The sequence below is a fragment of the Brachyistius frenatus genome, unplaced genomic scaffold (genome assembly GCF_029030835.1).
Source record: "Brachyistius frenatus isolate BFR_SWC_R1_liver_20210118 unplaced genomic scaffold, ASM2903083v1 Contig_6, whole genome shotgun sequence".
NCBI classification, from domain to species: domain Eukaryota; kingdom Metazoa; phylum Chordata; class Actinopteri; family Embiotocidae; genus Brachyistius; species Brachyistius frenatus.
The window spans coordinates 6,929,810-6,957,306 of NW_027210605.1; the positions used below are offsets into that span (position 1 = coordinate 6,929,810).

At 40.2% G+C, this 27,497-nt stretch overlaps 2 protein-coding genes across 5 annotated transcripts; both read left to right on the plus strand.

The window, feature by feature from the left end:
- The first annotated feature begins 1,978 nt into the window (after positions 1 to 1,978).
- Positions 1,979 to 11,914, plus strand: elapor1 (endosome-lysosome associated apoptosis and autophagy regulator 1). The gene is made up of 21 exons (XM_069688903.1): positions 1,979 to 2,094; positions 2,234 to 2,414; positions 2,529 to 2,676; positions 2,760 to 2,840; positions 2,971 to 3,076; positions 3,183 to 3,332; positions 3,593 to 3,681; positions 3,891 to 4,068; positions 5,274 to 5,402; positions 5,983 to 6,073; positions 6,211 to 6,316; positions 6,432 to 6,569; positions 7,632 to 7,892; positions 8,517 to 8,693; positions 8,778 to 8,928; positions 9,239 to 9,332; positions 9,526 to 9,627; positions 9,828 to 9,954; positions 10,649 to 10,827; positions 10,983 to 11,148; positions 11,225 to 11,914. The coding sequence occupies exons 2-21, from the start codon at positions 2,266 to 2,268 to the stop codon at positions 11,309 to 11,311; spliced, it is 2,709 nt and encodes a 902-aa protein (XP_069545004.1). The 5' UTR covers positions 1,979 to 2,094; positions 2,234 to 2,265; the 3' UTR covers positions 11,312 to 11,914.
- Positions 11,915 to 13,377: 1,463 nt separating this feature from the next.
- mapk14a (mitogen-activated protein kinase 14a) lies at positions 13,378 to 25,848 on the plus strand. 4 transcript variants are annotated; one of them, XM_069688907.1, is made up of 12 exons: positions 13,378 to 13,753; positions 15,744 to 15,873; positions 16,054 to 16,112; positions 19,180 to 19,291; positions 20,626 to 20,655; positions 20,935 to 20,982; positions 21,091 to 21,205; positions 21,325 to 21,396; positions 22,120 to 22,199; positions 24,078 to 24,156; positions 24,419 to 24,592; positions 24,698 to 25,848. In XM_069688907.1, the coding sequence occupies exons 1-12, from the start codon at positions 13,635 to 13,637 to the stop codon at positions 24,760 to 24,762; spliced, it is 1,083 nt and encodes a 360-aa protein (XP_069545008.1). In that variant the 5' UTR covers positions 13,378 to 13,634; the 3' UTR covers positions 24,763 to 25,848. The 4 variants fall into 4 exon arrangements, with proteins under 4 accessions (XP_069545008.1, XP_069545009.1, XP_069545005.1 ...); XM_069688908.1 differs by lacking the exon at positions 22,120 to 22,199 and adding an exon at positions 22,617 to 22,696; XM_069688904.1 differs by having other exon boundaries at positions 20,935 to 21,205.
- The last annotated feature ends 1,649 nt before the right edge of the window (positions 25,849 to 27,497 follow it).

Genomic DNA, 27,497 nt, shown 5'->3' on the forward strand with positions numbered 1-27,497 from the left:
CAGTCCTCCGTGATAACGAACTGAATATCTTTTGGTTGTGGACTGCTGCTCGGGACAAAACAATACGTTTTAGGCTGCGGCTCGGTCTTTGGGAAACACTGGTCAACATTTTCCACTATTTTCGTACATTTCAAAGACCAATCAATTGATCGATTGATTGATAAATCAGGCTAATCTATTAGCTAATTAGATCATCTAATATTTGTAATCTGTGGAAATTTCATCTGTATGCAACAAAATATCAGGCTTGCTTTGAGGTGCAGAGATATGAGAGAAGTGGAACTGCAAGGTTCTACCTGCTGTACCGTGTTGTGTACCTGTAGGCCTAAATAATAAATGGATGCAACATGGATGTATCGTTGAAGCATTGTCTCATTCACGAAATTTACATAAACATGTGTATTTTCCTAAGGAGGTTTCAAATTCGCACAAACTAACAGCAGTTTATTTAATCTCATTTATCATGAGACATGTTTCCCAAGCAGGTGTTTGAATCTTAGTCTTCTGCCCTCATCACTGCTGTAAAGGTTATCAGACACTTGTTTTACTAGAACCACCATATGTTGCGTCGTCTGCGTTGCTCTCCTCACCCCTCTTTATCCGTTATAAATGTGCCTATAAACAGCAGGTACCTTTTTAAAATACCCAAACCGGTCCTTTTTATCAGCATGCTTTGACTCTTATTTCGCATGCAGTGCAGGGGATCTGTACGGTTTTATTTTAAGTTACGAGTTAATACATGTTGATTTATGGAAGGAGCCGTGCAGCTGCTACTTTCACCAGGTGAGACTGTTTCCATGCCAGTTTCTTTGACCACGAGGCTCGGCGGTCATGATGTCCTGTTGCCTTGGTTTCCGCATGTTTGTTTAAAGGAGGCGATTAAGAGAGCGCACATCTCCAGTTTGATGCATTTTTACATCAGATCCTCCCACCCAGGACCTGTATCCATCTAATCCCCTGACCGCAGCTAATGCAGCAGCTCTAATTGAAAACACAGACCTGGAGAAGTGCTGCTGCTGCTATGTTTCTGTTAACTATTAATCCCACAAGCCTGTGTGGGCTTGGATTGGTCTGCTGAATGACCTTCCTTGAAATATTACACCCTGTTGCTGACCAGTAACCAAATTTTAACATTACATAAGCCTTGTGCCTGATAGTTTCAGATCAACAAGGTGATCTTCAATGTTATGTCGCTTCCCAAATTACATCATCTCGGGTGGGACCATGTTTGTCAGTCACTTGTAAGTATCTGTAAGCTTTGCGCCTGAGCTGCTGCCTTCTGTCTCCAAAGCTCTGCGCCGACACTGAAATGAAATGTTTACAAAAGGATCGGAGGAATCAGCTTTTCTCCCCCAGCTAAATAAATAAACCCTGAAGGCTGCAGAGAAGCAGCAGCACATCATTGATAAGTGAGATGAAAACAGCAGTTGAGATGGCCTCCTGGGCAAATATTAGCCTTGAGTTTTATTTGTAAAAGAGGCTGGCCTGGTTTGGGGAAAAATTACAGCGGTACAACCCGGTGATCTATGTTTACTAACGGGTTGTTTAATTTTCACATGAACGCTGGTTTGCATTCTTTATAGAACAGTAACAATAAAATTATAAATAAGAAGATTATTAATACAATCGATTACACATTATAGTCATTTTTAAAACAGATTTCCGGTTCCAACTTCTCAAATGTGATGATTTTACACTTGTTTTTGTCACACTTGATGGTAAACTGAATATCTTTGGGTGTTGGACTGCAGAAACAAGGCGTTTGATGGCATCTGACTGGAAGATTAATTGCAAAATAACTAATACTTGCAACCCCAGCTCAAGATTTATTAATATCATGTATTTTTATTTACAAGTATTCATTATTCGATCTCTTTTTAGAGTGTTCATATTTCACTATATATGCTTTTTTTTTTTTTTAAACTTTTTTTTTATAGCTATGTGAAACTCACACCTGTGTTTTGTTCTTGCAGTCAGATTATCACTTTGAGTACACAGAGTGTGACGTGCTCGAGTCAAGATGGAGAGTGGCGGTTCCCAACAAAGCCGACACGTGCACAGGCCTCCCAGATCCGGTCAAAGGCACACAGTGCAGTAAGTGCAAACTTTCAATCAGTATCGCAGCATTTATGTGTAAATAACAAATTGTATGTGTTGATCGAAGTGAGTACAGCCTTTACAACGTGACTTCTCCTCTCTGTTTTTGCCCTTTCTTGTGTTTTGCCTCTTGTAGCCTTCTCCTGTAGTGAGGGGGAGTTTCTTGACATGCAGTCACAGCAGTGTCAGAAGTGTGCTGCCGGCACCTACTCTCTGGGCACCGGTGTGTCCTTTGACGAGTGGGACAGCCTGCCAAAAGGTTTTGTCACTCATGGGGTGACAACGAACGAGGAAAATGCCCAGGCAGACTGCTCCAAGTTTGTACCTCACTTGTTTTATTTGAAAAGTTTTTTTCCCTTTTGTCTTGGTTTAACTGATTTGATCGGAGCTCTCTGGGTTTCAAACTGTTTCTGCTGATGTTGTTTTTAAAGCTCAACCTGGACACCAAAGGGGGACTACGTAGCCTCAAACACAGATGAGTGCACTGCAACACTGTCCTACGCTGTGAGCCTGAAAAAAACTGGAACTCTGTTATTTGAATATTTCTACCCTGACAACAGCATCTCCTTTGAATTCTTTGTAAGTGATATAAATGACTGTTGCTGACAAAAATGGATGTTTTCAGGGGGAATACTTTGTAAACTTTTGTCTTTCCCTTGTAGGTTCAGAACGATCAGTGTCAGTCTACAGACTCTGAAAGCCGGTGGATGAAGACCTCAGAAACCAACTGGAGCCAATACAAGGTTTGTCTGAGTGAAGATTTAGCACTTCATCACACCTGTCGGATTCTTGTTGTCATTTTGTGGGGAGTTTGGATGCAAACAGCTCTGATACTGTTTATGTCCCACTCTGCCTCGTTTGTCATTTGTGCAGGTAGAGCTAAACAAAGGCAACAACGTGCTTTACTGGCGAACCACAACGCATACTCTGCTGGGCAGTGCTGTCAAACCCGTGTGGTTAAGAAACATTCAGGTCTCAGGTAGCTTGTCGCCTGCAGTGTGTTGTGTGTGTTGTGTATGTGTGCGCAGCAGTTCTAAACATTTGTTGACAACATGACTAAAAGTTGATTAATGGTTTTCTTGCAGGAGTGGCCTACACATCAGAGTGCTTCCACTGTAAACCCGGCACCTACAGTGCAAAACCAGGGTCTGCCCGCTGTTCCCCCTGCCCTGCAGACACCTACTCCAACAAGGGTGCCACTGTTTGCCATGAGTGTGAACAAGACAAATACGCAGGTATGCTGATTTGCATTTCTAATGATCTGCCCACAAAGACCAGTCACATCACTGGCAGATTCATTCTTATAATTTATAGCCACGCGGTGTTTGCATGTTGCCACACACATTTGAGGGAGTCGGCATGCAAATGAAGAATGTGCTGCTTATGTGGTGACAGAGTGTGTTCTTCTTATCACTGGATCTTAATGTAAGTTGTGTGCTTTCTCTCGTCCCCGCCGGCTGTTTCCCCTGACTTGTTTTATTTTTTATTTTTCCAGAGGCAGGCTCAGGGAGCTGCAAACCAAGACCTGCGTGTACAAACAGTGACTACTTCTACACCCACACACCCTGTGACTCTGAGGGAAAGGTAAAGTAAAAAAAATAAAAAGACTTGACCTGTGGAGGCAGCAATCATGTCGGTTCAGATGACAGCAGAGAGATCTTTTGAAAATCCTGTAAGCAACCATCTGGTGTCACTATTAGGTTTCCTTAAATATATATTACCTGGCTGATTGTTTTACAGAGCCACTGGTGGCTTCTTTCATGTATTCATGTCCGGCTTGCTGTGTGTCTCAGACTCAGCTCATGTACAAGTGGCTTGAGCCTAAGATCTGCAGTGAGACTGTTGAAGGAGCACTGACGCTTCCCGCATCAGGGGAGAAGCAAACCTGTCCGCCATGTAACCCGGGTTTCTTCATCACCAACTCCTCCACCTGTGAGCCCTGCCCCAACGGCTCCTACTTAAATGGAACAGGTGGAGAATCAATTCTGTCGTCGCTCATGTCAGCTCGATGGATTTATTTTGCTGTGACACACACACGTGAAGGTGTTGATCATATGACACTAAGGCCCTGTTCACGTCTGGCATTATCATGCATTTCTACATTCGTCTTGAGTGTCTGGATCTCACTTCTCCTCTCTATATGCAAATGAACACATAAATCACGTAAATATACACTTAAAAACGTACAGATACGTAACAGAGGAGATGAAGCAACACGCATAAAAAAAAATGAGACATCCTCGCTCACAGGCTAATAGTAATGCGCCGTCTGTTAGAAATGTATGACGTATTTCACATTTGTAAATGTATGAACACAGTTCAGGTTGTGAATTACCAACTTGCTCATCTGTCAGGCTTCATCCGATCACATCAGTTTATTTTTTGAATAATCTGATTTTGAGAGTTTGAGATGGTCGGTCTGTGTGCTGCGGCGGCTCTTCCACAGCTGTGGGTCTGATTTGTGTCAGAAACTACAGACGAGGTAAAGTCAAAGAAAAACAACTAAACCTAGACGTCATATAAAGCCTGTTTTTAATCAATAAACTGCCACCGGTTCAGCTGCGTTTGGCAGAATCACACAGGCTATTTTTTTTCTGGTAGCAAAAAAAAATTAGAGTGGAAGGAAAAAAAACATCCCAAACTAACAAAACTTGCTGTAGTTTGATGGTAACACGTTGAAGCACCACATCAGATACGCACACAGGAACGTGCATGAAGTGTTTCTGCTGCTAATTCAGAGGTCTAATGGGTAGCCTTCATTGTGGCACAGGACACATTTGCGTTTACGCTGCTAAAACAATGTCGTCGTATGCGTTCAGGACCACCTCTGAATGTGGTCCGAGCAGATCGATCTCAATGCGTCCCGGGTGCATGTGCAGCTGTACTTGTAGCTGACCATTTCTGATAAGATCGCTACGGATGCATTTTAATATCAGATGAGTACACGGCCCTAATACCATTCAATTTAATTTCACTAAAAGTTCATTTCCAGTTTTGTGCTAAAGTGAGTCCAGCAGGAGTGGAAGCGTGACCTTAAATTGGGATTCATATTTTAACCCTGACATGATAAAACAAACATATATGTCCTGACATATTACCACATTATTATTATAATTTTTTTGTGTATATGGTTTGTGTGTGTTAATAAAGTCTTATCTTATCTTATTTACTCACAGTTTGTACCAAGTGTCCTTTTGGCACAGAGCCGGTGGTGGGCTTTGAATACAAATGGTGGAACACGATGCCGTCCAACATGAAGAGCTCCATTCTCCGTTTAGAGTTCAGCGAGTCTGACCGCAGCACAGGTGAGAGACTTCATGTTTGTCAACGCAGCGTAGGACTGGGCAGTCATCATTAGACAACTACTAAGAACTTTAGAATATCGCTAAATAATAATCACCATCACACCACACTTTATTTTAATTATTGTAAGGCACCTCTCAAAACAGAAAGATAGCAGAATGATTGAACATTCTGAGGTTCAATTTATAGCTCAAATAACTGAACACCCCAAAATTATAAAATTTGAAAGAAATAACAGTTAAAATAGCCCCAGCAGTAATCTTAACTGTTCAATGGTCCACAAGCTTTCCAAGCTCAAGAATAAACGTGACACATTCAGCCTCAGAGCTGCTTGTAATACTTGAACTAAGTTATGTTATTGTTCCTTATTTATAGGTAACAGAAGTTAAATTAAAAATTACACTGGTTTGGTTTACTCTCCCAAGGAAGATCCATAGCGAGTTAGTGTGTGTGTGTGTGTGTGTGTGTGTGTGTGTGTGTGTGTGTGTGTGTGTGTGTGTGTGTGTGTGTGTGTGTGTGTGTGTGTGTGTGTATTGCTGGTGGGATGACATGGAAGTGTGTTTTATGTCTTTTTAATGGCAGCATGGGAGGTGGCTGGAGATTACGTCTACACCACCGCCGGGGATCAGGACACAGACTACCTTGTGCTCTCGCTCAGTGTTCCCGGATACAGGTGAAGTCTAACAGAATTTTCTTCTCAGAATTAAATGTAAATGTCTCTCTGTGGCTACACATCATGTCCCAAATCTGAGCTCGGATAGTTACAAATGTGTATCTTAAAGTTTCATAGAATGTTCCTTGTCTTCACAGGCTGCCTCAGTCCATGACCAAAGACCGTGAAAGGAGGGAACTTTCTCGCATCACCTTTGTCTTTGAGACCATTTGTACAGCTGACTGCACGTTTTACTTCCTAGTGGTGAGGCAAAACTGTTTTAGTATTTCTGTCACACGTAAGCTTCAGGATGTACAAAATGTATAAAAACTGGGTTTGACTCAGTATGAATATATGAGGTGAATGTATTTCTCCATAGGGTTTTCATCAGTGGAATAACGATGTGGTGGAGCATTGGAAAGGCAGCAACGGGAAACAGTCATACTCCTACCTGATCCAGAGCAACAGCACCGTCGGCTTCAGCTGGACATTTCAACGGACGGAGGACTTTTACATGGTGAGAAACAGGCACACATCCCAACTATCACAGCTGACCTGTAAACATTTTAATCCATCAGCCTTAAACATGTCAAACATGTCAAAATTGTTTTTTGCTGTCACATTCACAGGTTAGAAAGCACATTGTTATTTGTTTCAGTCATCCTTCTTATTTGACTTTGAAGTCCAGAAAGTGGCTTCAGGGTGAAGTACCATTGATGTGCAGTTAAAAGCCTAAGATCTATGTATTTCATCAGCAGAATTTTTTGTTTTAATTTCTCTAAAATTATTCTTTTTGCTCGTCAAATCGATGCATAATTAAGATTTTTAAGTTATTTTCTTAAATTTCTATTTTAGGAATATTGGATAGAAAAATAAAAACTCAGAAAACCAATGCTACAGTATTTTATTGTACATGTTACATCTATGTTTTTTTGGATATGCAATATTTTATAGATAATCTTACTTTCAAATTTCTCCTTGTTTCTTTTTTCTATCTTGTAACCACTGCTTTTAAAATTCTAATCTACTCCGTTTGATTTCTAAGTTTCCTCTTTGTATTCTTTGCTTTTGCCCAGCCAAGTGAAAACTTGTTGATAATCACTGGAAGACTTTATTTAAAATTTTAAAAACACGATATATCAGTCTCATGTTCGAGGAGGACAGGAACTTCAGCCATAAAACCAATATGTTGTCTGCTAAAATGGAGACAGTATTCACATCTGTTGTCATGTAAAGATTTATATGAGGCTTTGCAAGAACATGAAGCACAAATATTTAGTGATAGATACTGAATGCATGAATTTAAGGAAATTAAATTAATTACTTCAATTTGTTGTTACAGACTGCTTAAGTGTCACATTTGCTTTGACTGATATGTTGAGTGTTTTTGTGCTCTAGAGGGCAGTCTGGAGCTGTGTGGCCACCTCTTATCCAAATGACCTTTGTCCTTTACATCTCAATTTTATACTGACTATAAAACAAAGACTGTTAACCGTGTTCCTTTAAACAGAAATAGTGACCACAGTGTGTCTAAGGCCTCACAACTGTTTAAAGACACTTTGTGTTTCTCTTCTCTCAGGAGAGGAAGTACAGTGCCGACGTTGCAAAGATCTACTCCATCCACGTGACCAATGTGATCGGAGGTGTGACCTTGCAGTGTCGCCACTGTGCTCTGATGTCTAAGGCCGCCTCCGCCTGCGTTCCCTGCCCACCGGGGCACTACATGGTCAATGGGACGGGAGTGTGTAAGAGCTGCCCGCCAAACACCTTCATAAGGGGCGATCAGCCCGTCGGAGAGGCTGCGTGTGTTCCGTGTGGATCGAACACAGAGAGAAACAAGGTGAGGGGAACAAATCTTTTCCACTGACTAAGACGAAATACAAAAACTTTTGCTCAATCTATCAGAGCATCAATTTTACTGAGGTCAGGTCATCAGTGTTGTTTCTGGAAATTTTAGTTGTTTTGTGCAAATATTGAGACAACATTATTTGAGTCTCTAAAACTTTGATTTTCATATCTTTAGTCTTTTTTTTTTAGGTTTCAGTGGAAAAAGAAACCAAGACAGTTTCACATTGAAATTATTGTCTGCCATAAGTGATTTTGAATTATTTTGCTAATTCACCTGAATTAATGTACATCTGACAAAGATAGTATTTCCATCTTACATGCTTTTATAAAATAAGATTTTCTTCTGAATTCCCAAATAAATAAATACCTTTATCATTTAACCTTTACACAAAAAATGTGAAGAAATTCTAAAAACAAACAGTCCTCACGAGATAAACTTTCGCCAGGACATCCTCTACTGTAACAACAGACAGAATAACGCCTGCCTCTGTAATTCAGATGATGTTGGCATGCACCAACACTTTGGTTTCCCACCGAAAGATCATAAGGTTACTTCACCCACTGAGTATAATATGTTAGTAAAAATACCTCCTGACACCCTGACCTCGCCCTTCAGGCCGCCACAGCTTGTCTCAGTGACTGTACGCTGGATGTGCAGACGAGAGGAGGAGCATTGCTGCACTACGACCTCTCTCCTCTGGCCAACGTCACCGGCTTCCGCAGCAGCCCTCGCTTCACCAACAAAGGCCTGCAATATTTCCATCATTTCAGTGTGGCTCTGTGTGGGACAGAGGTAAAGAAGCTGTGATCCTCATGACGTTTCTTTTTGTAAAAATCTATTTGACGTGCGTTTCATCTTGCTGTATTTCTCTTACAGAGATGGAGGCCAGCTTCCTGCGTGGACAACGTAACAGAGAGTGGGAGAGAGATCAAAGGTTACCTTTGTCAGTCCACTGTGGTTCCTTCTGACATCAGGAGTCAGAGCATGGTGTCCTCCCAGCCTTTCCTTATTGGTGACTCACTCATCGGTATGAGCTGAATGCTGCAGCTGTCTATTGCAGTGAATAATTCAATTCAATTCAATTCAATTCAATTCAATTCAATTCAATTCAATTCAATTCAATTCAATTCAATTCAATTCAATTCAATTCAATTCAATTAATGTAATATATATATATATATATATATATTATGTATATACACCCTGAGATTAAATCAAATATCAAATAGATATTATTTGGTGGGGTTGCGAGCAGAAAATGCTCATGCTAATGCTAAATTACACCATGTGTATCTAACATATCAGATGATAGCGCTACATGTCTTCTCACTCTGAAGGTGTGACCACTGAGACGACCCTGAGTGGCATCTCTTCTCCAAACTGGTTGTTCCCCTCAGTGTCCGGCCTACCAGATGTCATATTCTATTACAAGTAATAAGATCCCAGTCTTTCATTCTTTTCTCATTCTCATTTTTCCATGGTGACGCTTTCAAATTCATACTGGTCAATATTTGGTGCTGGAAGTTTTAGCATTTGTCAGAAATATAATAGAAAGTCTGAATCAGAAAAAAAAAATCACATGGTTGGAGTTAAGACTTGTTCGTGATGTTTGCAATGTTTAAAGGTCCAGTGATACAACTCAGGCTTGTAAACAAGGCAGGTCGGCCAACATCAGACTGAGATGCAGTCCCATGGTGGCTGCTACAGACTACATCACGCTGCCAAGGTACCTTACACATAAAACAAGCTCAACTTTTTACCTGACAAGAGTCATGCAGACAACATTAGATTTTACTCGCATACAATGTTATAACAACCATATTTTGCACTATGTTATAGATATTGCGTTCTCTGAAGCTGAACTGTGGACAGAGATGATTTTTTTTTATTTTTTTATAGCTCATCATAATGTCTCTTCCTCCACAGTAACTGTTCAGAGGGGACCTGTGATGGTTGTACTTTCCACTTCCTGTGGCAGAGCCAGCATGCATGTCCACTCTGCACCAAAAACCACTACAGAGAGATTGTCAGTGCTTGCATCGAGGGAATACAGGTAGTGCTAAACCGCCATGGACATAGTAACAAAAATCATTACACCTCCTCATTCCCACACAAATCCTCCAGAGGTCCATCACGTGCTTGTGTTCGTAAAGAAACACTTAAAAATTCTAAAAACATCCTCAATCAGATTGGATTTACAGGAATGTTATACCAGACTGAATTAATTTTCCATTTCATGTAATAATTTTAATAATAGAGTTTTTTTTTTTTTTTACTTTAAGTGTGGTATAAAAACAGTTAAGCACCAGCAGGTCATCATTTTGAGAAATATACATTATTGCTTTCTGGCAGAGAGTTAGATGAGAAGGTTTATATCACTGTTAAAAATAAGGCTACAGCTAGCAGCCAGTTAGCATTGCTTAGAATAAAGACTGGAAACAGTTTGTCTGGCTCTGTCGAAAGGTTAAAAAAAAAAATCACTTACCAGCACCTCAAACTGATTAATAATTTTTCTAACTTGTACACTTTTTTCAGATTAGATATACAAGATATAACCTATTAGTCAGTGAGTTTTAGCAATGCTGACAAGTACACTTTATTACGATTTCACCAAGCCAGGCAAGCTCTTTCCCTGTTTGCAACCTTTGTGTTGACCACTGTCAGGAAAATACTAATAATATTAACAGATATGTGATGATGGAAAATCTGACTGTGTGTGTCTGTGTCTGTGTCTGCGTGTGTTTCAGAGAACCACCTATATGTGGCAGCAGCCTTTGCAGTGTTACGGAGGAGAGTCACTTCCAGCACAAAAAGTCAGTGCTTGTGTGACTCTGGATTTCTGGCTCAAGTTTGGTGTGTCCGCAGGAACAATAGCTGCTGTGCTGCTCATCAGTGTCAGTTGTTATTTTTGGAAGAAGACATGCAAGTGAGAACACTGAGCTTTACATTTACTTTGGTGTTTGTTGCAGCACTTATATGTCACGCTTGTTACTAAAATGAAAGGTTAAAAATCTTTGCGGATACCATGAAAACCGTAACAGTTGTTGACCAGATGTTATTCTCGTCATCCCCCATCTGCAGGCTGCAGTATAAGTACTCAAAGTTGATGATGAGCTCTGGGGGTAAGGAGTGTGAGCTGCCCACCGCAGACAGTTGTGCAATAATGGAAGGAGAGGATGCAGAGGATGAACTCATGGACCTCACCAAGAAGTCCTTCTTCACCAAAATAAAATCGTTCTCACGAGAGGTCAGTACCCACTTCATTCACCCTCACACTGAGCCACAGCTTATCGTGCTTCATGTTATTAATAATGTGTTTTCAGAGGACATCAGATGGATTTGACTCAGTTCCCCTCAAGTCATCGTTTTCATGCCAGCATCGAGAGGATGAGGACTCTGATGAGGCTTAAATCAGAGGATGAGCAAGTCCTGCAAGGAGGTGTTGAAAGTTTTAGCTGGTTTTACATATGCACAGCAGCTCCAACAGATGTCTTTGTAGAGTTAGAAAAAAGAGATGTGCTGTTGAATGTATTTAATTAATCATTAAAAATACGAGTCTCACTAAGGGTGTTTTAAGATAACGTAAAGGAGAGCTAATATTATTTAGTATTATTTGTCATATGTTAGGTTGCCTAATCTAATATTAAAATTCAATATTAGTCTCCATATTGGGGATTTACTCTATTTCAAAGCCAAATGTCATTTAAAAAATGATCTAAGATCCAATCTGTGGATGAATTTACACTTTTGATTTGTGTAAATGTGTGTTCATTTTGCATTATTGAGTGCATGTCTTTTTTTTCTCCTTTTATTTTTTTATCAGCCATCCAGTTCAGTCTTATAATGGTATTTGACATTATGTTTGCCAAAGCTTATCCTGTTCTGCTGTGCATAACATTGATACGATTATTCTTGATTGTGAACTGAAGACATTTTCTACAATACAAAAGCAAAAAAATTTAAACTCGAGGAATTAGTCACGACCTCTAATGCTGCCTTCAGGTACTTGTGGTAAGATAATGTCACAGAGCGGGAAAATAATTGTAACACTTAATGTTACATAGATATTACTTTTGTGTTACTGTGTATTTTTCATGTCCTTTTGACAGAAAAAAATTACTCTTTTTGTGGTTGTTGGTTTGAGTAAGATATTGACGCAATTTGACTCTACCAGAATATGCACCTGTAATACATATTTTAAGTAATAACCAAAGATTGCTGACTATTTTTTTTCCATGTTAGTGTGAAATCAGAAACACAATACATTAATAATTTTTTTAAATGTATGAATTGGACATGATCTCTATGTTTGTCAACAATAATTCAGAATTGAATTGAATTGGTTTTCCACAACACACATATGCCAATATCACATCCTGTTAAAGTACGATTGTAATCACTGGTGGAATGTAACTAAGAATGTTTAAGCACTGTAGTTAAGTAGTAATTATTTTGTTTTTCTGACTTTACAATTCAAAATATAATATTGTACCTTTTACTCCTCTAGCTCTTTCTGAATGCTGTAGGCATATTATGATTTTTGTAATGCAAGATGTGATTTATTCTAGATCATTTAAAAAAAAATTTGTCATAGGTTGTAGAACTACACAGATATAAAACTTTAAAATGAATTCTACCTATACAATCTACATCATTAATAGCTGTTTGCAAAATTCATATGAAATAATCATCCAATTATGTACGTGTATGTGGCTTTCAGTAAAAATAACGATTTTAAATTACAAGTAAAAGTGCTGTATTCTAAATCTTACTTTAATAAAAGCACATAATTACTGTCAGCAAAATGTACATAAACTATCAACAGTGCAAGTAGTTATTATGCACAATGTCACAATTTGTAGGGTTATATTTATTATACATATGAATGCAGTGAATCGAAAGTACAATATTTCCCTTTGAAATGCTGTGGACTGGATGTATAAAGTAGCATAAAATGGAAATACTCAGGGACTACTGCTGGACCTTTTAAATTGTACTGAAGTACAATAGTTTATTAAATGTACTTAGTTACTTTCTACTACTGATGTCCTCAAGAAAACTGATATGAATATTTGTTTTTCTCCACTGCATGATGTTTTATAAATGCTGATACAGTAGCACTTGGAAGCAGCACCGCTTTCTGTTTCTGTCCTCTTCTCGTCGCTCAGCTGTCCAAAGTTCCTTGTTCTCGCGAGGTTTTGCGACGTGTTGCGAGCGGGGTGAAATCTCGTGAGCGGAGTGGGGAGGAACATTTAAGTATATTTAATAGTTTATAAAAATGTGCTAAGTTACTTTCTACTACTGATTGTACTCAATAAAACGTATCTGAATATGTTTTCCTCCACTGTGTGATGTTTTATAAATGCTGATTGCTTCAGTAGCGACTGGAAGCAGCACCGCTTTCTGTTTCTGTCCTCTTCTCGTCCTCTCAGCTGTCCGAAGTTCCTCGTTCTCGCGAGGGTTGTGCGACGTGTTGCAAGCGGGGCGAAATCTCGTGAGCGGAGTGAAGAGGAACAAACAGCGTTAAGATTTAAAAGTGTTCACGCGACAGACGGCGGTTCTGCAACATCTTGCAACGAGGCAACCCGGCAACTTTAGCCGGTGTTCAGTTCCCCGGCGATCTTCTCCTTTAGTTCGTGTTTTGTAAGTCGGGGTGAGGTCGAGCTGTGCGCGGCTCCGTGTCCCCCCTCGCAGCGGAGAGTCGGTCGGTGGTCGGCGGTTGGTTCTGCAGGAATGTCGCAGAAAAACAGACTCGAGTTTTATCGACAGGAGGTCAACAAAACGATATGGGAAGTGCCGAAGCGGTACCAGACTCTGTCCCCCGTGGGCTCCGGCGCCTACGGATCCGTTTGGTAAGTCGCTTTTTTTTTTTTTTTTTTGCACCCAAAGTGGAGTTACGTGAAGTCACCCAACTTAACCTCCATTCATTTAGACGAGGCCTGCGCTGCACGAGCTAAAGTTAGGTTAGCTCCAACTGATTGCAGGCTAACGAGGTGGAACCACGATGCGTCTCTGATCAAGACAGGACCTCTTGACTTGGTCTCTATGTGGCGTTTTCCTGTGCTGTAGTGAACTTCCTATTTAGTCACTGGAGCCTCTGTCTGACGGAACTGATCACTCTCAGTAAGGCCGAACAGTTGGAAAAGTGAAGTATGTGGTCAGGTGGCGAGGGGGGGGGGACATGTTGGAGTCAAACAGCTGACTGAATCACATGTTTTTAATTGTTATCCTCTCGATGTAGCTGCAAATCTGATTTCCACAGGAAGTTTGAATAAAGAGATCAGTGCAAAGTCAAGAGGATAACATGTTGAGTGCTGCTGTGTGTTTGACTCAGCTCCTTAATCTTGATGATGTGACCGTATCTTTTTGCACTTCATTGAAATATTTATTTTGTAAGTTAATATGGATTAAAAAAAAAAAAAAGATAGGAGTTTTCTTCATTCATCTTGAGTTGTTAAAAAAAAAAAATTCAGACTACTTCTAAATAATTAGTTGCTTGATGTCAAATAAGATGCAACAATTCGGCAAAAAAAAAAAAAAATCCAACTCTTTTGATAAGTGATTATTCATTTTTTGTTATATTTAAATGGAAAAAAAAAAGCCAAATACTGTAATTCATTTGAAAGTATCTTCCAGTCTAAATAACATCTTGATAACCCTCACCTTTGAGGGAACTCTGCAGTAAATGTTTTCAGTAATAATAAACAAATCTGTCATGGAGTGGTATTTACATGCCTTCTGATTTGTGCCTCATATTAGAAGACTTTGGTGATAGTGGTGGTAGGTTTCTTCTAATGCTGCTTGGTGGCAAAAAGTTCAGCTTTCGTAGGACGGATACTGTGCGGTCTAGTGACTAAATAGGTTGTGCTGATACTATCTAGGACACAACATAGTTTGGTACACTTGATTTAGTGAGCAGATGTTTGTTTTGCAAATGGAAGTGAACAGCTGTGCTGTTGCTGGGCAATAGGATAATCTGTTGCTGGTCAGATTACTGGCTGCTCACCAGTGCATGTTGGTGCTGTGATTGTTTTTTTTTTTTTCTTTCTTCAAACAGTTCACCGGCTTATTGTTAGCATTTACGTGATGGCCCTAAATTTACTGCAAACTTTTATTTTATAGTGAAACTGCACCCTCTAAACTGATTTTTACAGGATTGAGATGACATGACTTAACACCTGACAAATGTCCAGTACAAAAAAAAAAAACAAAAAACATTTAGTTGTGTCATACATCATAATTCTTTAATGGACTGCAAGTTTTTATAGTTTGACATTTAAAGTCACATTTTTAGTGAAAATGCTGTTGGTTGCTATGACAGGACAACACTGAATTTTTCATCTTCAAATGTGGAGATGTCGATGCATCTCCGGCACACTGGTTTAACCCCAGCAGCTGTCACGGGAGGCCGTCCTCCAGTCCTGACTGTGGTCAGGTGAGCTGAGAAGGGGGAAGTGTTGGTTTTGGGACAGAGACAGAGACAGTCAGCCTTCAGAGTGCAGAACAGACTGCAGCTACGGCTGCTACCGATCTGCTGAGAGATGGCATTTTCTGCTGATGTTGCCCTTTTCCCAGCCTTCAGCAGCTCTTACTGCACCTAATTTGGTTTTGAGAGCAAACTCGGCCCATTCTGAGCCATATGAAACACTTTAATTCATCCCACTGGAAAGGACGAGCTTCCTTTTTCGTAGCAGATTTCTAGTTTTTAATGTGTTATATAAATGTTTACCACATGTAGCTTTTATACCTTCGATCAGTACATACTGAAATATATTGGCATTCGGTCACGCATGTTCTAAATGATGAGAACTAAGCTCACATGTATGCCTGCCTTTTTCACAGTTCTGCATATGATATAAAGATGGGTCTGAAAGTGGCTGTGAAGAAGCTTTCTCGGCCATTTCAGTCCATAATCCATGCCAAAAGAACATACAGAGAGCTGCGGTTGCTGAAACATATGAAACATGAAAATGTAAGTGGACTGATTTCTCTTTGGTTGTTCTGCCTGCTGAGAAACGGGCACAAAGAGCAAATTTACATGTGTTTGCTTATCCAGTGCCTCATAATGTTTGTTTCCTAATCTGTTCTGTAATTAAGGTTTTATTGCTGTTCTTTGTGCTTTTAATTTGACAGTGTTTTCATACTTTTGCAGGTAATTGGGCTCTTAGATGTCTTCTCCCCTGCTACTTCTCTGAAGGAATTCACTGATGTGTAAGTTAAACGTGTTTAGGATAATTACCTTAATCCCAAGTTTCCCTCTCTCTGCCATCTTGCTTCGGGCCTGAGTGTCACTTCAACAACACTTGTGCATAATTTAACAGCAGTGATGTGAAGAGCTGCAGTCCTCAGTTTCTCGGCAGCAGACTGTGGCTGGAAAGCACCTGGAGGCATGCCAGCAGGCTCAACACTGGAACATTTTTTAGGCTGTCCAGCCTGTTAGTTATTCACTGTCTGGTTGCTTCAAGAGTTATTTCACCACCAGCTTCCTTCCTTATGTTTCCTGGATTGTGGCTCTGTGAAACATTGTGTAGCTGCTGGCAAACAGGTAGTTATTGTTTGTTGAAAGTTGTTAGAAATGGGAAGTGGACAGCGAGATGGTGACTCAGTCCTCAGACCTTTGTGCTGCCTCGCCCCGTTGTGTGAGGCAGGCAGCACAGTCAGGCTCTTTCTCTTCTCTGCACTTGCATCAAAATGTAAATGTGATGGATTTGGGTGGATACCCAACATAAGAATGTGTCTCAATTGAACTCTTGGAGCCACTCGGTTATTTTTTATTTTGTATTTAAAACATGCCTGTATGGAAAATTATAATTGACTCATTCTAATTATTCTGAAGCAGTGGTGAGTGCAGCACCCTGGGACCCACTTCATTATCTGAACCTTTGTTAACAACATTTGGAAAAAATATTTCTGATGGCTAGCATGCATGCAGTTTAGTGTGGGAGGAAACCCACACAAACTCTGGGAGATGATGTGAACTCCAGAGACCAGAACCCACGCTGTGTGATTTCAGAGGGGAGACCTCAGTCCTCCCTGATTTGTAACTGTGGAGAACTGCAATCACTACTTAATAGAAGATGATGCAGATTTACACCCAGTCATACAGCTAGAGAGGAGGCATGCTGTAGCTATTTGCTGTCATCTGAAGCAGGAAGTTCATGCGATATTAAAATTAATGCTTGTTCTTGGATGTTATTTCTGCCACATAAATCTCAATTTGTCAAGCAACCTGTTTGCTGGGTTTCCCCCCAGGAAATTGTTATGCTGAGGTGGTGCACATGCAGTACAGTGCATGTTTATATATTTAGTTTCTTATCCATCATACATAAACAACAGTCTAAAAAAACAACAACCAAGGAGTCCTGCAGCCGAGCCACAGAACCCTGACCTCATTATCATGAGGTCAGTCCGGATTTATATGAAGAGACGGAAACAACTGAGAGTTTAAATCCACAATATGTTTGGAACAGCCTTCCTCATTTGAGCATCCTCACCTACCATTTAGTGCCTACACGTCATGATGTGTTCAATACTCTCACTGGGGGTCTTCCAGAATTTCATTTCTGTGTGATTTTCTGGTGTCGGCGGAAGCAGCGTTTGGTCCATCCCCGCTATGAAACAACACAGGAAACCCTGCATCAGCTCACTCGAACTACATTTTACTGCAAAGTGTGAAGCTCATGTAGAGGAGTGTAGCGTGTTGAAGTCTGCCTGTCTTTATCTTCACCAGTCCCTGGATTTCCTGTCTCTCATGCAGTGTCTCTACGTGATCTTTTACAAGTTGAATTACATCTTTGTGAATTATTTCATTTAAACTTTTTAAAAATACTTTTAATACATCCAAGTTTGTTATTGGGGAGTACAAATGCATTATGTGAAAAAAGGTTGTGTAAAAGTCACTTGAGGCAGCTTTGGTAGGGACTACAAGTTCTTGTCTCCTTCAGATTTGCAGCTCAAAACCTCGACTTGTATAACACAGCAAAAATCTCGAGGTAAAGTGTTAAAAAAATGTATTGCATTGTGGGTAATGTAGGCACCAGGTTTTCAAATGCATGGAATAAAAAACAAAAGACAAGTTCTCTGGTTTTCCTACATAATTTTGATTATATTGTTTAACTTTCCATCCTCTGTCTGATCCTGTTAAATGAGCACAATGCTGAAGTGCTGCAGTATGCATGTGCAGCAGTTTTGCAGAATTACAATATCTCCCAAATTAGATCGCTGCTTAGAGAGTAGAGATACTGGAACTTTTCCTCACACTTTGCAAGCACAGCCACTGCTGCTCAGCCGTAATGGAGGCTCATGAAGCCCCACCCTTCTCCCAGATTAGTATAATGTCACGGAGGACTGAAGGCAATACAAGGTCACACGTGTAAACTGTGTGTGAGACTGGACTCCAGTGGGAACCGAGAACAAGGGAGAGCGAATAAGTGGGTCTGTGGGTTTTGTGCTCTTTGTCTGCACATGTGGTGGAACACTGGAAATGTTCTGCATGCAGGAAAAAAATCTCAGATATGCAGGTGCTCCAAATGTGGTTCCCCTCGGTTCTAAAAATACCAAACTGAGTCACAACGCACTGGTTGGAGCTCCTCGGCGCTACTGCCATGCCCCGTTTCTATAGGAGAGAGGAAAACAGAGGGCACTATTTATATACCTTTTTTTTTTTTTTTTTTTTTTTTTCCAAGGCCAGTGAACTTTGGAGAGAGTCTGTGTCTCTGTGTGTGCTGCTGAGAACAAGTTCAAGTGTAACCAGGTGCTATTTAAAGCCCTTGCGCTCTGCACTGTGTGAAAATAGAAGAGTATTCATGAAATGGGTATTTGTTGGGCAGCAGACTGACGAAGCAACACATGGCTCTGTGAGTTTTGGCTCCAAAATTGCCACTGTAGCATCCTGCACTCGCCTTCTTCCCTCCGTGCTGTTTGGGCATTTTAAACAGCTCTGGGATTAGATTTGAATTATCCCCTGATGCAGTACCATTAAGCCTATTTATCTGGGTTGTGTTGTTAAATGACATTCCATTTGTGAAGGGCTTGGCCTTGCAGTGCCTCTGGGGAGAAGTGAAAGTGAAAAGAAGTAGCAGCTGAACCGTTTTAAGCTCACATAGCCATATGGGAAATTAGTTTCAGGCTGCAAACAACTGTTGAAAAACATATTTTAGAAGTGCAAATATATCCATTTTTTTTTATACCCATCTGGCTTTTTACAAAATGAGAAAACATTGACGTGCCTTTTTTGGTGCCTATTTAAACAGTGACCACAATCTTTTGTGATTGGCAGATATCTGGTGACTCACCTGATGGGGGCGGATCTCAACAACATAGTGAAATGTCAGAAACTCACAGATGACCACGTGCAGTTCCTCATATACCAGATCCTCCGAGGCTTAAAGGTGAGCTTTTTAAGGGAGAACGTGGACATTCTGGGAAATATGCTTATTCTCTTTCTTGTCAAGGGTCCGATCTCATTTCTTCTTAGCTTGGCATAAACACTAGAATCCGGAAGTCTGCTGGTCAACCTCACAGCTCTGTTAGTTAAGTGTCTCGTATCTGAATCTCCTAGTTTTACTGTTTACTGATTGTCTTCAGTTAGCTACAGCTGATATTCAGTGAAAGTTTCCTGTGGCTGCTTTCCACTGTTGAGATGCTGTAATTGGGTTTTTGGAAGTGCATTTTGTCACCAGTGTGTGAGAAGAGCTTCATAGTGGTTCAGGTAAACCACTTTTTGGCTCGCAGCCACAGTTTAGTGCGCCAGTGGAATATTTTTTTTTTTTTTTTTTTTTTTTCCTCCTCGTACGCCTAGTAAACAAAACATGCTTTTACACTTTTGTCTCCCACCCCAGTGAAAGTAATTTACAAAACCACTGTTGACCCATGTTTATGTCACAGGCTCTCCTGCAGCCAACTACATCTCAACTGTTGTGGCTGTAAAACTGTGGATTCACTTTGAATTAATGAATTCAAAGATGCCTCAACCACCCCCAAAATGACTTGTTTCACTGTCAGAATTGAATCCATTCAGTCTGATAACATTTGGAGAATCTAGAGGAGCTGCGTGATTGAATTATTTCATTTCAGTTCGAGTTAGCATAGGGCTAAACCACAAGTTAGCCGGCTCGGCCATTAGAAGTCCCTGGTGCACACGCTCTGCTCAAAGAGAAGGGTCAGTTTTCATTCATCCAGCCAGTGTGGAAATGTCTCATCGGAAGTCTGATTTAAAGACTCCATATACTTTGTGATACAGAGAGATTTATTTTGTGGTGCTACCTTTAATCAGCACTGCGAGAACTCGTTTAGTAAAGAGCTGGAATGTAGCTGACATTCATTGATATGTAAAAGTCCTGCACAATAGCTTTAAATAACCATGTTATTACATGTTAATTTGTGAGATTTACAGTGCTAATAGGCAGTTGTTTTTACTTTTGAACAGAACCAGGCGAATCTGTTCCCCTTGTTTTCATTCTTTATAGAAAGCAGAGCTCCCTTTCTCCTGGTTGTAGCTCCACATATTGAATAGGCAGGCATGAGTGTGGTATCAGACTTATTCTCTCGCTCGCATCAAGAAAGTGAATAAGCTCTTCTTTAAGCTGTACTACTGATGCTCAAGTGAGATGAATCAATAGTTTTGACATTGGACTGCTGTGCCTCTGACATTTTTTGTTGTCATAAATCAATACGTCTCTAAACTGCTGATTTATTGTACATGTTCTCCTCTGTCTCTCTGCAGTATATCCACTCAGCAGACATCATTCATAGAGTAAGTTTGATTTGTGTCTGACAAATGTCACTGTCTTTGAGCCCGATCAGGGGCGAAAATGTGCAAACACTGAAGGAAAGTCATAAAATGAACCTTTACTTGAAATGGTGTGAATGATGTCAACTTTTATGTTAACAAAGAGGCAGGTTTGTTTTCACCCATATGAAGTGGGAATATTTCTGCAGAATAAGATAAGAGATATACTGTGTTTCCACAGTGCTCTTTGCCTAAACTTAAATCACACAAAGTTTTATTAATGGATTTTTTTTCCCCCCTCAGGATTTGAAACCCAGTAACTTGGCAGTGAATGAAGACTGTGAGCTGAAGGTCCGTGAACTGCCGTTCTTATCAGAAACCTCAGTTTATCTTGAATCTGCCCACGGATGTGGAGATTTTGTAAACAATGCTGCCTTTTTGCTCTTAAATTTCTGTCAGATTTTGGACTTCGGTTTGGCCCGGCACACCGATGACGAGATGACTGGCTATGTGGCCACCCGCTGGTACCGTGCCCCAGAGATCATGTTAAACTGGATGCATTACAACATGACAGGTAGATGACGCTACTAAACTCCCTTTGATCTCCCTCAAACTCTTCCTGCTCAATGATAGATAGAAGAGTTGTTTGTCAAGTGAAGCATCATATTTGTGTCCCACTTTTCTGTGTTTCAGTGGATATTTGGTCCGTGGGATGTATAATGGCAGAACTTCTCACTGGAAGAACTCTGTTTCCTGGTACTGACCGTATCCTTTTCATTTGTGAGCTCGGTAATGTGCAAAGCTCCTGGCGCTGCGGAGATTCTGATACACAACTTGCATAACAAATCAAGGAGGTTAAACACAGATTCTGACATTATTGTAGAAGAGAGTATTTATGATGTGTTTGCCAACACAGAAGATGATTTCTAATGCTTCTTTTTTTCTCTGTCCTCTTATAAAAACCTGCTTCTCCGGTTTTCCCTTCCAACATGACGCTGCCCGAGGCACTTTTCATATGAAAAGTGTAACGCTGAAACTACCTGTTTCCACTCTTCCCTCTAGCTCACCTTTTCAGTAACGTTTCCACTGCTGCTCTTCAGCTCTTTCTACCCTGTCAGTGTGCATCATCAGCCTGGTTCCACTCTCTGCCTGCTCTTCCTTGTATGAGCCTGTCTGTATCTCTGCTTACAGTTTTGTTTATCTTTTTCTCCCCATGCCATAGTTTAGTGACTAATGGCTGAGCTTGAAAGTCGGTGTACCACCGGGCTATCCACTGCCGCTACTGCTTCTCTATTGAAACCTGTCATTATGAATTCATTCTGCAGGCTACGTTTCAAAACCTTTCTTCTTCTCTGTGTGAATTCTGAAGTAAATACAATAAAACTGAACATCACATACTGTTTTTAAGTCATACAAGTTTTACAAGGAGGTCAGATGACAAGTTTTCCCTCGTCTAGTGTCTGGTCTTCCTTTACCGAGTGCTGGTAGACATTGATCAGTTGAAGTTAATCATGATGCTCGTCGGAAGACCAGGGCCAGAGCTCTTGATGAAAATATCTTCAGACTCTGTGAGTTCACAAAACTGCGCAAGGTTTTTCTCTAACCAGATTTCTGCTCTAAACTCGTCACTCAACTGGATGCGTCTGCTTTTCTGATTGACAGCATGTCTTCTGTCCTTCAGCTTTGTGGGTTTGAGACTTGCTTTCTGCCTCTTTAACTCAGTGAATCACAATGAATGGTGTTTGCTGTGAGTTTATTGTGACACAGGTGATCAACTCTGACTTTCACTGACTGTAATGAAAATGATCGTGTTGTTTCTTCCCTCTAAGTCTTTTGTCACGTTTTGGCTTCCATGCTTGAAGTTTGCTTTTCAGCATAACATTGTAGTGCTCCTTCAGAGTTTAGCCACACATTGTTAGGTTGAGAAACGGCTTCTTAACCAACTCTGCTCTGTCGCTATACTCCCCTTGACACAAGCTTCATAGACATAAACCAGCTTCAACAGATAATGCGTCTGACAGGAACGCCCCCAGCAACTCTAATAAACAGGATGCCCGGCCATGAGGTGAGCGGGACCCGCAGTCACTTTCTTTAGAGCAGACGGCAGGTCGAGGCAGAAGGACAGTCAGACTGGCTACACAGCTCCTGCCTCAGTATCCTGCATTTATCTTTTGAGGTACCACAAATTGGTACAACAGTTTTCTATACAAACACATCCCTAAATTGGAATAATAATAGCAGTAACATTTGATGCCAAGATTGAACTAGTCAGACTTACCATTGTCTTCAGTGACGAGGCAGTGAAGGTGTAATTGGCTCTAAAGAGATGCTGGGTTCTAAGGTTGGCTGCAAGATTCAAACTACTTCAAGTCAAGTGGGGTGTAAACAGGAGCAAAGGCTTCTTGGGGACATAATCAGGTGTCGAATGTTTGAATTTTTTCAGTTTTAACCACAGTAATTGTGTTGTGCCGCATGTCATTGCAGTGATTGCAATAAGCAGCTCTGAACTTGTGAGGTGAAATAAAAAAGCGCAAAGTGCGCAAAAGCAAGGCGCACTGATATGTTTGCGGTACATTACATACTAACGGCATTTTCTGTGTTGAAGATTCTTTCTTCTGTGGTTTTCTTTCTGTCGTCTGTCTTGATATTTGCCATCTTGCTGCACTCAGTGTTCTTGTGTAATTCATGTTATTTGTTCTTGGTCTGAATGATGGAATTATTGTCAGTCTGCAAAACTTACCTTTTCTTTTACACAGAAATGTTTATTATCCAGAAAATTGTGACTCTTTTTTTGTTGTTGTCATTATTCCTCACTCAAAAAAAAAAAAAGACAGCAAGGTTCTTAACTCATTCTCATTATTTGTTTTAGTTTTTCAAGAAAATTGTATTTTAGTGATTGAAAAATTGATTAAAAATATAATTAAAAATTGCATAATACGAACAGTATTTCCAACCCATAAATTGTTAAATGGTTAAACTGCTCAGATTTCAGTCACACTACAACGTCTGTGTGTTGCTAGGCAACATATCTGGTCTATCAGTCACTCATTTGCCCTCAGGCACATAGTTCGCAACAGCAGCTGTGAATGATTTTTATTTTTATTTTTAAGGCGAAACAATCGACCGAAACTTTAAGTCTCACCAATAATTCTTCATGAAACGTGACATTTTTTGTGTTATTGTAATTTCTGTCCACCATGTATATTGTAAACTGCACTCATCAGTGTCGTCACGCACAAGGAAACATGACAACTTCTGGGTGTGTGGGGACATTCAGGATTATGGGATACTGTCCAGTCACAGCTGAAAATATAAGTCTCAACCTAGCAGTGAGGGTTTGATACTAGTGGCTACACTGAACAGAATCAGTATCATGAAATGTGTCATGACATGTTGATGCTGGTGGGAGCTGACGTTTGATTTTCTGTTTCGATGTATTTTCCCAGGCTCGGAACTACATCAGCTCCTTGCCACAAATGCCCAAGAGGAACTTTGCCGATGTTTTTATTGGTGCCAACCCACAAGGTAAAACCAGACATGACAGCTCGTGTAATCTTTCCGGTGTTGCTTTGAATTAATATTGTTTTTCTTTAATATATTTGTATTAATTTGTTTTTCATTGCTTGATTTGTTTTTGATTTCCCTATTTGCTTTAATTGTTTTCAGTTCAGCCTGCGTCATGTTTAAAAGTGCATAAACAAAATAACTTGACAGGACACTAAGATTTTTCCAAGGAGCACAGATTAGTGCCAATTCAGTTCTGTTTACATGTTGACCTGTTTTTAAGCTGTGGACCTTCTGGAGAAAATGCTGGTTCTGGATACAGACAAGCGGATAACAGCAGCAGAGGCTCTGGCCCACCCCTACTTCTCTCAGTACCACGACCCAGATGACGAGCCCGAGGCCGAGCCGTACGACCAGAGCTTCGAGAGCCGAGACCTGGAGATTGAAGAGTGGAAACGTAAATCATCTTACTCTTCTTGTACAAAAGTAAAGAAATACTATCTTCCTCTTTGGAGAGGGATTTTTTTTTTTTAATTTCCTAACAATTTCTCATGTCTTGCAGGACTAACCTATGAGGAGTTGTGCAGTTTTGAGGCGCCTATGTTTGACGAGGATGACATGGAGTAATGAGACGAGCAGCCCACTTCGACCCCCGCCTCCAACAATTTAACATGCGTTATTGTTAAACTCTGCAACATCAGACTGTTTATCAACTTTTCTCAGTCTTTGTTAATCCAGAAAACATTTCCCATGATTACATTTTGTAAGGAGATCATTATCAGCACGGAGAAAGGAAAGAACTTGACCAGTCATCATTATTCTTATTTATAAACCACTAATGTTGATGGTCTGTTGCTGGGAAAGGTCCCTTCTTGCCAACAGCTGAAATAATTTTATAATCTTCAGAGTTTTAAAAATTCAGACTCATCACTGTGACACTGAGATGCTGAAACACCTGGACCTATAGCTGTGCTACTTTATCTTTTAAATTGAGTGACTTATGAATAAGCTTTTGTCTCAATTGAAAAAGGAATATGCTCGAATACCACTCGCCCTGCAGAGCTGTTTCTTGCAGCACAGGGTCACATGTATTTGTTATCGCCTGATTCCTCTTGTATTTAAAAATGAAAACTTTGAAGGGTTCCTATTTTCTGTGGCAGAAGTAGATTTTATGTTTTTAGATATTTGACAAATTCAGGACGAGCCTGTTCTGTGTAGTCATTGACCTTTAGTGCTCATCAACTGAATTTCACACCTTTTTAATGTTTTATTTTGATAGTTTAGATGCTCTGCGAGACTCTCACATAAAAATCTGAGCCTCTATTGTTAAAGGGTAATGCTCTAAAGCAAGGCACCGGAATAGGAAAAGAAATGTTCATGGGTACATGCTCTGCTCCAAAATGTGTAAATATCTGTGCCATATTTTTTAAATCTGACTTGCGGTTATGTTATGAAGCAATCACTGTTAGCATGTACTTCAAGACATTGTGTGTGTCTGCAAGTGTATCGTTGGTTTACAGGAATTTTGCGTGTCATGCTGTAACCTCTCAGAAATACTGCTTAAATGTGTAAAAGAGGGATTTGTATTTATATTTTGTGGAGGTGGTATTTATAAGCAACAATCAAAAGACCCCTTAAACTATTTTCAGTCTTGCAGAGGAACTACTATCTTCAGTCCATTGTTTAACAAAATAAAGACTTATTTTTAAGAGACTGCTATGTTTTGTCCTAATTTCCAGACTAAACCCGGCCTTACTGATTTATTAACAGATTTATTTAATGCAGCATTTTTGTCTGCTTCAGCAGCACTTATATGCAAATGAGAAATGTATTTCTCTTTTTTGTTGTTGTTTTACTCTCATGAAAATCATTGATGCTTGACATCTTTGTGTGTCTCTTAAATACCACGTTGTCAATGACACACCATGCTGAGCAAAACAAAAATTCTGCTCAATGTTATGGTTCAGAGCCTTGGTGTCAGTTTATTACAAATGCAGGTTTTAATCCATATTAAATTTGTGTGATATGTAGCAAGGCTGACGGGCCTCTATCTCTCTGCCTCTGTGAGTGTGTCTCTCTCCCTCGACCTCTCTGTCTCTCCTCCTTACTTCAACTCTCTCCTGTGTGTTTTTTGTATGTGTGTCAGTTGGGTAAGTGGTCAGTCCTGTTGGTTGCTTGCACCTGAGGAGGGAGGGGCCTAAGAGTATAAAAGGGCTGCCTTCCTGTGATTGCTCTCTCTCTTTTCCTCTGCTGAGAAGCATGGATGCAGAGTCATTTGCTTTTGTTATTAGGGCCCGAGCACCGATGGTGCGAAAGCCCTATTGTTCTTCAAGGAATTATTATTCTGCGTTATTATTCTCTGTAAACAACTGTATTTTTTTGGCTTTATCATATTCAAAAACGCATGAAAGTTGGTACACTGGTACGAAAATTTTGTATTTTAGTGGAGTCGTGAATTGGCGTGGCCAAATGGATCGCGAGCGCCCCTAAAACAGATGTCCCGGCGGCTACATTTATCTACGTGCACGAAATTCGGTGGACATGTGTATCACAAAGATGTACGAAAAAGTTCCAAAGCACCAGTATGTCAACTCAACAGGAAGTCCTCCATTTTGAATTTAGTCGCCAATTTTGGCGACGCACACGTTGTATTTTAACGAACTCCTACAGATTTTGTCGGACCGACTTGAAATTTAGTCTGTGCACTCATAACATGTTTGTAATTAAAATGTATCAAAAAGAATTTGTTTTCGTCGATCCGTGTGCCCGTGGCGTGGTGTCCAAAAAGTGACCCAAAAGTCATTTTAGTATAGAGTATAGAGTATAGCCAGGGCGATGCGGCTAAGTTTGATGTTTCGCCGTGATACAGGAAGTTGATGTTTAAGGTCAAACGATGCTCCAAACCTCACAAATCTTTGCACATGCGTCAGGCACCAACTTTCATGAGTTTTTAAAAAATGTTAAAACCGCTAAAAAAAAAGGCAATTTTTTTTTTAAGAAGAATAAGGAACGAGATTGAGAAAAAAAAAAGTAAACTGCAAGCCGACCCGCTAGCTCCCCGACGTGTAGCACGCGAGGGCCTGCATATCACTGCTTGCAGTTTTAATTTCAATTTACACTTAGATTCACTCCACCCATCCACAAATTCTTACATTACTGATACTTGATATTCCCACATTTTGTTTAGAGTTGCTTAGTTTACCTTAATAAACACTCTTTTCTCTTTGGATTTGTGTGTGTAGTCTCCCATTTGTTGTCCAGCCTTGAGGTGGGTTGTGACACAAGAAATAACAGTTCAGAAAAGCCAAGTATAGGTTTTACAGTAATTGAACAGCTTTTCCAATTACTACTTGTGAAAAGTT

Bases quoted from the DNA above. Each gene is read 5' to 3' on its own strand.
- elapor1 (XM_069688903.1), top strand. From the start codon at position 2,266: ATGCAGTCACAGCAGTGTCAGAAGTGTGCTGCCGGCACCTACTCTCTG. The intron at 3,077-3,182 runs GTAGCTTGTCGC...GTTTTCTTGCAG, and splicing joins AAGAAACATTCAGGTCTCAG to GAGTGGCCTACACATCAGAG. The intron at 7,893-8,516 runs GTGAGGGGAACA...CTCGCCCTTCAG, and splicing joins CGAACACAGAGAGAAACAAG to GCCGCCACAGCTTGTCTCAG.
- mapk14a (XM_069688904.1), top strand. From the start codon at position 13,635: ATGTCGCAGAAAAACAGACTCGAGTTTTATCGACAGGAGGTCAACAAA. The intron at 13,754-15,743 runs GTAAGTCGCTTT...CCTTTTTCACAG, and splicing joins GGCGCCTACGGATCCGTTTG to TTCTGCATATGATATAAAGA. The intron at 16,113-19,179 runs GTAAGTTAAACG...TGTGATTGGCAG, and splicing joins CTGAAGGAATTCACTGATGT to ATATCTGGTGACTCACCTGA.